Source organism: Oratosquilla oratoria, chromosome 19 (assembly GCF_046742065.1).
Source record: "Oratosquilla oratoria isolate Oo_2021 chromosome 19, ASM4674206v1, whole genome shotgun sequence".
NCBI lineage: Eukaryota > Metazoa > Arthropoda > Malacostraca > Stomatopoda > Squillidae > Oratosquilla > Oratosquilla oratoria.
In genome coordinates this window covers 50869190-50879189 of record NC_134795.1, presented here as the reverse complement: position 1 = coordinate 50879189, position 10000 = coordinate 50869190, and the positions used below count along the sequence as shown (strand labels likewise).

The window sequence follows — 10000 nt, the reverse complement described above, 5'->3', positions numbered from 1 at the left end:
TGGCGGGTTTTCAGAATGGGCAGTTCTACTGTCCGTTCTGCAGGACCACCACAAGCAAGCAGGAGACGTGGTTAAGACCAGGAACCTCGGAGTTCCCATGTCAAAACAAGTTACCCCACATATCATCTTACAGAGAGTACCAACCCCAGAAACGAACTTGTAAATTCAAATCGCCCCAAACAGTGACGACTAATTAAGGTTAGGTTAGGTTAGACTAGATTAAGCTTGTTAAGATCAGCCACTCCAAATATCAAGACTGTAAAAATAAAACAACCACTCGCCTACTCTGGGGTTTCGGGTCTTCACAATTCCCCAGGCAGGATGTATCCGTTATTGGTCCGGTACTAGAAGTACCAGAACTAGTACAGGAAAACGAGTAACAAAGTTAAGCGACTGTGGAAGGAAGCGGGTTGATAAGCATGCATGAATGTGTACATGTATGTATGCACGCGTGTAGGTACGACTGTCGGCTTATGCGTGTGTATGCATGTATGTGATTACATATGCATGCATGCACGTCCGTATTGACATAAGTATATACTCGTACGTTCGTATACATATAGGTATGCATGTACGTACGTACCTATGTACATGTCTCTGCATGTACGTACGCATATATTAATGTACGTACGTGTGTATGTATGTATTTACGTGTCTCTGTATGTATGTACGTGTCTATGTATGTACGTGTGTATATATCCGTACGTGCATATACATGTAGGTACGTATATTTGTATGTATATATATGTATTTATGTATGCATATATATATATATATATGTATATATATTTATATATATGTATATATATATGTATGCACATACACGTGTATATATATATGTATGCATGTGTATATATATATGTATGCATATGTGTATATATATATGTATATATGTATTATGTATGTATTATGTATATATGTATGTATATATGTATATATGTATATATATATGTATGTATGCATGTATATATGTATACATGTTTGTATGTACGTATATATGTATGTACGTATCTATATATGCACATATCTATGTATGTATATATGTATTATGTATATATGTACGTATTATGTATGTATGTATGCATGCATGCATATTATTTATATATATATATGTATGTATGCATGTATATATATGTATTTATGTATGCATGTATGTACGTATATATATATGTATGTATACATGCATGGATATATGTATATAATATATATGTATTTATGTATGTATACATGTATGCATATATGCATGCATGTATATATGTATGGATGGATGTATGTATATATGTATGCATGCATGTATATATGTATGTATGCATGTATATATGTATGTATGCATGTATATGTATGCGTATTTATGTATATATATGTATATATGTATATATATGTGTATGTATATATGTATGTATATATGTATGTATATATGTATGTATATATGTACGTACGTATATATGTATATACGTATATATGTATATGTATATATATATGCATGTACGTATATATGTATGTATATAAGTATGTATATATGCATGTATATATGCATGTATATGTGCATGTATATATGCAGGTATATATGCATGTATATATGCATGTATATATGTTTGTATGTACGTATATATGCGTATACGTATATATGCATGTACGTATATATGCATGTACGTATATATGCATGCACGTATATATGCATGCACGTATATATGCATGCACGTATATATGCATGCACGTATATATGCATGCACGTATATATGCATGCACGTATATATGCATGCATCTATATATGCATGCATCTATATATGCATGTACGTATATATGCATGTACCTATGTATGCACATATGTATCTTTGTAGGTGCATATATATTCTATATATATATATACATGAATATGTATGCCAGTGGGTAGATAGATAGGTCGGTAGGTTGGCAGGTAGGTCGGTCAGTTGGTTGGCAGGTAGGTCGGTTGGTAGGCAGGTAGGTCGGTCGGTTGGCAGGTCGGTCGGTTGGTTGGCAGGTCGGTCGGTTGGTAGGCAGGTCGGTTGGTAGGCAGGTCGGTTGGTAGGCAGGTCGGTCGGTTGGTAGGTAGGTCGGTTGGTAGGTAGGTAGGTCGGTTGGTAGGTAGGTAGGTCGGTTGGTAGGTCGGTTGGTAGGTAGGTAGGTCGGTTGGTAGGTAGGTAGGTCGGTTGGTAGGTAGGTCGGTTGGTAGGTAGGTAGGTCGGTTGGTAGGTAGGTAGGTCGGTTGGTAGGCAGGTAGGTAGGTCGGTTGGTAGGCAGGTAGGTAGGTCGGTTGGTAGGCAGGTAGGTAGGTCGGTTGGTAGGCAGGTAGGTCGGTTGGTAGGCAGGTCGGTTGGTAGGCAGGTCGGTTGGTAGGCAGGTCGGTTGGTAGGCAGGTAGGTAGGTCGGTTGGTAGGCAGGTAGGTAGGTCGGTTGGTAGGCAGGTAGGTAGGTCGGTTGGTAGGCAGGTAGGTAGGTAGGTCGGTTGGTAGGCAGGTAGGTAGGTAGGTCGGTTGGTAGGCAGGTAGGTAGGTCGGTTGGTAGGCAGGTAGGTAGGTCGGTTGGTAGGCAGGTAGGTAGGTCGGTTGGTAGGCAGGTAGGTAGGTCGGTTGGTAGGCAGGTAGGTAGGTCGGTTGGTAGGTCGGTTGGTAGGCAGGTAGGTAGGTCGGTTGGTAGGCAGGTAGGTCGGTTGGTAGGCAGGTAGGTTGGTAGGCAGGTAGGTCGGTTGGTAGGCAGGTCGGTTGGTAGGCAGGTCGGTTGGTAGGCAGGTCGGTTGGTAGGCAGGTCGGTTGGTAGGCAGGTCGGTTGGTAGGCAGGTAGGTAGGTTGGTAGGCAGGTAGGTAGGTTGGTAGGCAGGTAGGTAGGTTGGTAGGCATGTAGGTAGGTCGGTTGGTAGGCAGGTAGGTCGGTTGGTAGGCAGGTAGGTCGGTTGGTAGGCAGGTAGGTCGGTTGGTAGGTCGGTTGGTAGGCAGGTAGGTCGGTTGGTAGGTAGGTAGGTCGGTAGGTTGGTAAATTGGTAGGTAGGTCGGTAGGCAGGTGTGTAGGTAGGTCGGTTGGTAGGCAGGTAGGTTGGTTGGTAGATAGGTTGGTAGTTCGGTAGGTAGGTTGATTGGTAGGCAGGTAGGTCGGTTGGAAGGAAGGTCGGTTGGTAGGTAGGTCGGTTGGTAGGTAGGTAGGTAGGTAGGTCGGTTAGTAGGTAGGTCGGTTAGTAGGTAGGTCGGTTGGTAGGTAGGTCGGTTGGTAGGTAGGTCGGTTGGTAGGTAGGTCGGTTGGTAGGTAGGTCGGTAGGTAGGTCGGTTGGTAGGTAGGTCGGTTGGTAGGTAGGTCGGTTGGTAGGTAGGTCGGTTGGTAGGTAGGTCGGTTGGTAGGTAGGTCGGTTGGTAGGTAGGTCGGTTGGTAGGTAGGTCGGTTGGTAGGTAGGTTGGTAGGTAGTTCGGTTGGTAGGAGGTAGATAGGTTGGTAGTTCGGTAGGTAGTTCGGTAGGTAGTTCGGTAGGTAGTTCGGCAGGTAGTTCGGCAGGTAGGTCGGTCGGTAGGTTGGTAGGTCGGTTGATAGGTAGGTAGGTCGGTAGGTATGTCGGTTGGTAGGAAGGTAGGTCAGTTGGTAGGAAGGTAGGTCGGTTGGTAGGAAGGTAGGTATGTATGTCGGTTCGTAGGAAGGTAGGTAGGTAGGTAGGAAGGTTGGTTGGTAGGTAGGTTGGTAGGTAGGTAGGTCGGTTGGTAGGTAGGTCGGTTGGTAGGTAGGTAGGCCGGTAGGTAGGTGGGCAGGGCGGTAGGTAGGTCGGTTATTAGGTAAGTTGGTAGGCAGGTTGGTTTGTAGGTAAGTAGGCAGGGCGGTAGGTAGGTCTTTCGGTTGGTCGGTCGGTAGGAGGTAAGCAGGTAGGTAAATAGGTAGGCAGGTCGATAGGTAAATAGGTAGGGACGTCGGTAGGTAAATAGGTAGGGAGGTAGGTCAATAGGTTGGTCGGTAAATAGGTAGGTCGTTAAGTAGGTAGGTCGGTAGGTAAATAGGTAGGTCGGTAGGTAAATAGGTAGGTCGGTAGGTAAATAGGTAGGTCGGTAGGTAAATAGGTTAGTACGTAAATAGGTCGGTAAGTAGGCAAGTAGGTAGGTTGTTAGGTACGCACGTAGATGAATAGGAATGTAGGTAAATAGGTACGTAGGTAGGTCAGTAGGTAAATACGTATGTAGGTAAACAGGTACGTAGGTCGGTCGGTAGGCTATGTTGGTAGGTAAATAGGTATTTAGGTAGATCGGTCGGCAGGTAAGTAAGTAGGTCGCTAGGTAAGTAGGAGGGTCGGTTGGGTAAGTAGGAGGGTCGGTTGGGTAAGTAGGAGGGTCGGTTGGGTAAGTAGGTAGGTCGGTTGGGTAAGTAGGAAGGTCGGTTGGGTAAGTAGGAAAGTCGGTTGGGCAAGTAGGAAGGTCGGCTGGGCAAGTATGAAGGTCGGTTGGGCAAGTAGGAAGGTCGGTTGGGTAAGTAGGAAGGTCGGTTGGTTATATAGGTAGGTCGGTCGTTAGGTAACAAGCAGGCAAGTCGACAAAAATAAAGTGCACTGGTTGGCTGGCAAGTAGACTGGTAGGTAGACAGGCATTCAAGGTGGTGATTATGTACAGAGGTAACTGAGACAAGTAGTCGTGTAGGAATGGAGGACAACAGGAGAATGTGCAGATGAGCTAGCCAATGTGAAGGTATTGGTAAGAAACTGAGAGGCTCGCCAGTATTTGAAAATGAATGAATAAATAAATAAATAAATAAGAATACCAGTAGACAACTGGTTATTCAAATGGACCCTTGGATGAAATAAAAGAATAAAAATTAGGACTGTGCGGGCGGTGCGATACGGCAGGAAAATTGTGCAATCTATATAAATTGTAGACGCACAGCGGATTTTTGTTTTTAAGTATAACATGTAAGCAGGAACAACTTTTATGAGGATAGACAAATTAACTTCCTACTTTCCTTGTAGTCTTTTTTTTTTCTACTTTGTTTTGGCCGTCGTCAGGCTATTTTAGTCTGATTTGCTTAATCTTGTCAGTAGCAAATGGATTCATAGTAGGTACGGTGGTAGGGAATTTCAGTACGATAACTTTAACGTACAAGGTATAGGGTGGGTGGGATCAGCTGGCTGGTTGATGATGTTGGACAATTCCCCACAGTACGCTTAGGAGCTCAACACAAGGGTAAAAAATTATCTCGTGTGGCAAGTATTGCTCAGAGACCAACAAAATTTTACCACAAATTCTTGTTTCCGTTTTCTTCCGCAACTTTCGTTCTAAGGAACGAGTCACAGTTGAGCTCCATCGAGAAATGCACAAAACACTCGTCCTAATAAATGTCTTGTTCCAACACTAAAAAGCACACTATATAACACACCTTTTCCTGGTTGGGCAACTGCACTCCGTACCGGGAACTGTCCTGTCTGTAACTGCTGTCAAATCAGCTGACGGATTAACTGTGGACTGCGGATGGGTGGTTGCTGGGTCCTCAGTTCCCAAAGCAACCGGCAGCAACTCCACCAACCAAGCAGGTTTTACACATGGTGTACGTGTGACGCGTTGGAGGGGGAGTTGAGAGAAGGATAGGATGGTCAAGGTCACAGGAGAGGATGGAGTGCTAAGTACAAGGTAGGAGTAGCCAATTACTAAATATCCATGGCAAATTTCTGTTTTGACACAGCCAGAGTATATTATTGATAAATCCACTGCAGCAGGTATTATTAGACAATTACAGCACATAGTATGCAATACAGCATTTATACAGTATTATAGTATGGGTATATACAGTATATATATATACAGCATATGATCCATAAAATTTTATTTGCTTTTATTTCGTATCATTAGAGACAAAACAAAAATAAATATATAATTTGTTCTTAAAACAGGAAACTGAAACGAAAAATGCTAAAGTTTTGTTTTTTAAACAGTGAAACTAAACTTGTAATGCAATCATACACAACAAAATAACAATTAAAAATATTAAAGTCTGTGCCGCGAGATTATGTTTTCTTTGAAGAGATAAATTCCTGTTTTGTTTCTCTGTCAAAACCTGTTAGAAAATCTGAAAATCAAAACCTGTTAAGAAAATCCATTTAATAATACTTCCTTTAAATACTGTTACTCTGTTTTCCTTGATATGATCCGACCTTCATATGTGATTTTTCCATGTATGTATCATGACAATGTTTCAGTAAAATTAGAGAGGCAAGTATATATTTTACATTTTTACCACCTTCAAGCATGCCCTTGCACAACTTTGAAATAATAAAAACACATTTCAAACTCCACATACCCATAAATCTTTTGCATAGTCTGGCTCTTGGGAAGATGCCTCGTTTATTGTTTACAAACTTGGAGTGGTCCATACCATCTCGGAGTCTCGAGCACGTCCAATCTGAGGCACTTCGATTGTAAATATACGGGAGCATTTTTTATTTCATCGTTAGCTTAACTTTATTTGCCTATTTGCTTATTTATCTGTCTGTTTCTCTCTGTGCCTGTCTACTAATATATGTTTATCTTTTGTGTCTGTTTATATTCATAAAAGGAAAAACAAATAAGTGCTGGATGGATGGAAGGTGAGACATGCCTTGGCTACTTCCCATATAAGGGGTGAGCAGTCTTTTGGTATAATCGAATAGAAAATTTATTAATTTGTATATTCATTGATTCACTTTTTTTTTTCTTCACCACAGGAAAGGACATCGTGCCAAGGGATAGACAAGACGTGCCAGACAAATTCTTTCGTCTTTGGGCAACAGCTAGCGCTGCTGAACAGGTAAGGGATGACCTCGGTTAAAGCCCCTGTTTTCGTCTGTAGGACTGGCTCGCCCTCTTCTCCTTACGGACCTTGTTCGAAGATCTTTTGAGCCCATTATAGCTCAGTCTCAGTTTAGGCAGTATCTACCCATGCCGTGGAGTCGGAGAAAAACAGTCTCATAGAGTTAGGTATAGAAAAAAAAAATCGTTAAGGTGCAGATATTTTTTTAGTTAGGTACAAAGAAAAATAAAATAAAATAAAATTTGTCTTCCTCATTCCACCATTCCCTCCATCATATATACATACATACATATATACATATATATATATATATATATATGTATATATATATATATAGATATATATCTACATAGATCTATATGTGTGGGTGTGTGTGAGTATATATATATATATATATATAATATATGTATATATACATATATAAAAATATATATATATAGATAGATATATATATATATATATTTCTTACTTCACCTCGTTTGATCTTGGTTATTATCTCATGTTTCTTCTTTTAGTTAAACTCCATGTTTTTTCCCCTTTCCTCCTCGGCATTACAACCTAACTTCACATTTTTTTCTCTTTCTACTCAGAGTATCGCTGATAATTTTTGTCTCCCCGTCACCGCAGACAATTTCCCATTGTAGTTTTTTTCTTCTCTTCCCATTTTTTCTTAATCTGTTCTTTGTTGATTTCCATTTCACTTTATTTTCCCCTCTTTTCATATCGCCATTCATTGCCTTCGATCTTCTTCCTCCTCTTCCCTTCTATTCTTCTCTCTTCTTTGTTTTTTCGACTTTTTCCTATTTTCAGCCTCCATTCTAATTGTGTCACCTTCCCCATATCATAAAATCTATTTCAATTCCTTTCCTGTGCGCCCCTTTCGATCTCTTATTATTTTTCGTCATTGATGTTTTCCCGCTTTTGGCTTTCATTATGTGGTTTGCCTTTCTTCTCCTCTGGTTTCTTCTTTTGTTTTTACATCTAATTCTTTCCTTACTCGATTTCTTTGTTCGATATTTGATATGTGCACGCGTTTTGTGTCATAATTTTTCTTTTCTTTTTCCTTTTCATCGTTTCTTCACCAAGATTCCTTTGCTTCCTATTTTCTTTTTTTTCTTGCCTTGGTTACAACCTTCTCTCGACCATTTTTTCTTATTCTACACTACGAGTGTCTGAGTTATCGTACTTGTACGTTCAGATTCCTTTTCATCTTCTTAGATCACTTTTACAATCCATCCTTTGTTTATTTTCTTACTCTCCGAATGGGGTATTGACTTCACGTTTTACGCATTCGATACTTTAATGGTGTTCCTACAAACCAAATTACTCAGAATTCTCTTATCATTGAAGACACATCCCCACTCAAAAAGAAAGAAAAAAAAATGCTGATTAAGTTTATTTGCTACTGTCCCTATGTTCTTCTTCCTTAAAATTCTCCTTGATCATCTTTATGACTCTTTGGCGCCATAGTGTTCCCGAAGATATAAACTTTATTTTCGACATAAAACAAATTTCCTCCCACTTCGTTTATTTTCCATTTGTCTTATTTCCCTTTTCATTCTGACTTTCGTTTGAAATTCTTGTTTTCTACTGCGATCGCCTTTTTTTTTAACATTGTGCATTTACTCACAGTCCTGTCCCTTTCTCTGTCTCGCTCATTTGACCTAGTTATTGCAGCATTTCTCATATTTTCTATCTTTACTACAAACAGTTCTCTTTATTGGAAATATCTCTAAAATTCCAAAACCTCCATTACAAGGAGCGAAAGTGCATTTCGAAAATACACCAGAACATGAGAGATTGCCCCCCTGCCTTTCTTCTCTGTTCAGATTCTACAAGAAATATGAACGTGTAGAGAAAAAGTGACACTAAGAATAAACGACACTTGGAGTACACATATCCTTTTTCCTTTCTAGTTTGCTGTGACTGATTGATTTAGTTTAATGTCATGAACTCCACCTAGGACGGTGCCCCTTACAGACTTTGTAGGGTGGAATTGATTGAACCATGCCCTTGGTCCAACTCGCTGGTGGTAGTGTTCGAACCGCCGTTACCTCGACCTCCGTCGCAAATAGCGACGCTCTAACCCTTTTCAGCTGAATGATAGCGGCTGGTGTCAGCCAGGACAATTTGTGAGGTCATTGTAGTACAAGGGTTAATGTAACATTATGTTTTCTGCACATCTTACTGTATTGTCCCTAAGGAGGTAGAGTGCTAGTCATGAGTCATGTTCACACTAACGTTTTGAACTGTGCGGAAACCGCTGCGGTACTCCATAGTAGAGGAAAAAATTCGCGGTTGTGTGTGAACGCCTCCATTGACTTACATTGTAATCGAACCGCCGCTGTTTGAACCGCCAGTGTGAAGAGGGTCATACAATGGATCACCAAGACAGTACACCACGTGCAGAGTTTTAGGCTGGATTCAGTCGATTTTTACATAACTTAAGGTCCGAGTTTGAGTCCAATAACTATTAGTGACATACTTGCCGTGGCACTCCGAGCACACAGGGCAAAGCTGACGACTTGGGTTGCAGCTGGGCGAATATATGAAAGTGATCTATGGCATGTCATGACCTATTAATCGATCTCGGTAGTTTTCATTTGGTGGTAAACCGCACGAAGTATTGACACAATGCCGCAAGTTATATTTGTATTATTTTGGTATATTTTGGGTCAAGTTTAAGTGCCCAGAATAGTTTATATATTTTGTATGGTGATGATACTGAGAATTGTAGTACCTGTGACTTAATAAATGAGTAAGTAAATAAATAAAATTAAATAAATTATTTTCGTAAATGATTTGACTGATACCAAGTTATTTCTCATGCACAACACCGAACGTATGATCGATAAAGTAATAAAAAAATATAAAATAGATTATATCTTCTACATTCTTGGCGATACGGAGTAAATTGAGTACGACGACATAGTTGGAATGCAAATAATACGCCACGTTCGATTATTCTCCCCGCCAATGTGGCGGTATTCTATGAATTCCAGCCAATATGCGGGAGGCACTCTGTATCCTGACCGATGCTAACCTAGCCTCCAACCTAATTTAGCCCTCCCTAACCTAACTTAGCGTACCCTAACCGAACTGAACCCCAAAGAACACTCAGAAAATGACGGCGATATCGTCGTTGATTGCAGAGTACTATACTTGGATTGAACTCGCGTAATCGTATGTGGCTAGGATATATATATATATATATATATATATATATATATATATATAT

The 10000-nt window shown here is 40.5% G+C and overlaps 2 protein-coding genes and 1 long non-coding RNA gene across 3 annotated transcripts in view; 1 reads left to right on the top strand and 2 right to left on the bottom strand.

The window, feature by feature from the left end:
* Window positions 1-5491, bottom strand: part of Pfas (phosphoribosylformylglycinamidine synthase) — a 64186-nt gene extending 58695 nt beyond the window's left edge. Inside the window, exon 1 of the mRNA XM_076202990.1 lies at window positions 5356-5491. The gene's annotated coding sequence lies outside the window, so the exon portion shown is untranslated. The remainder of the gene's footprint in view (window positions 1-5355) is intronic.
* Window positions 303-3510, bottom strand: LOC143035652 (uncharacterized; the record flags this gene model as incomplete). Its single annotated transcript, XM_076202519.1, has 3 exons — window positions 303-344; window positions 2329-2439; window positions 3439-3510. Coding segments are annotated over 3 exons (225 nt in total), but the record flags the coding sequence as incomplete, so codon positions are not given.
* LOC143035881 (uncharacterized) overlaps window positions 5466-10000 on the top strand; it is a 7465-nt gene continuing 2930 nt past the window's right edge. The window contains exons 1-2 of the long non-coding RNA XR_012967336.1: window positions 5466-5606; window positions 6677-6759. This is a non-coding gene — a long non-coding RNA (uncharacterized LOC143035881). The remainder of the gene's footprint in view (window positions 5607-6676; window positions 6760-10000) is intronic.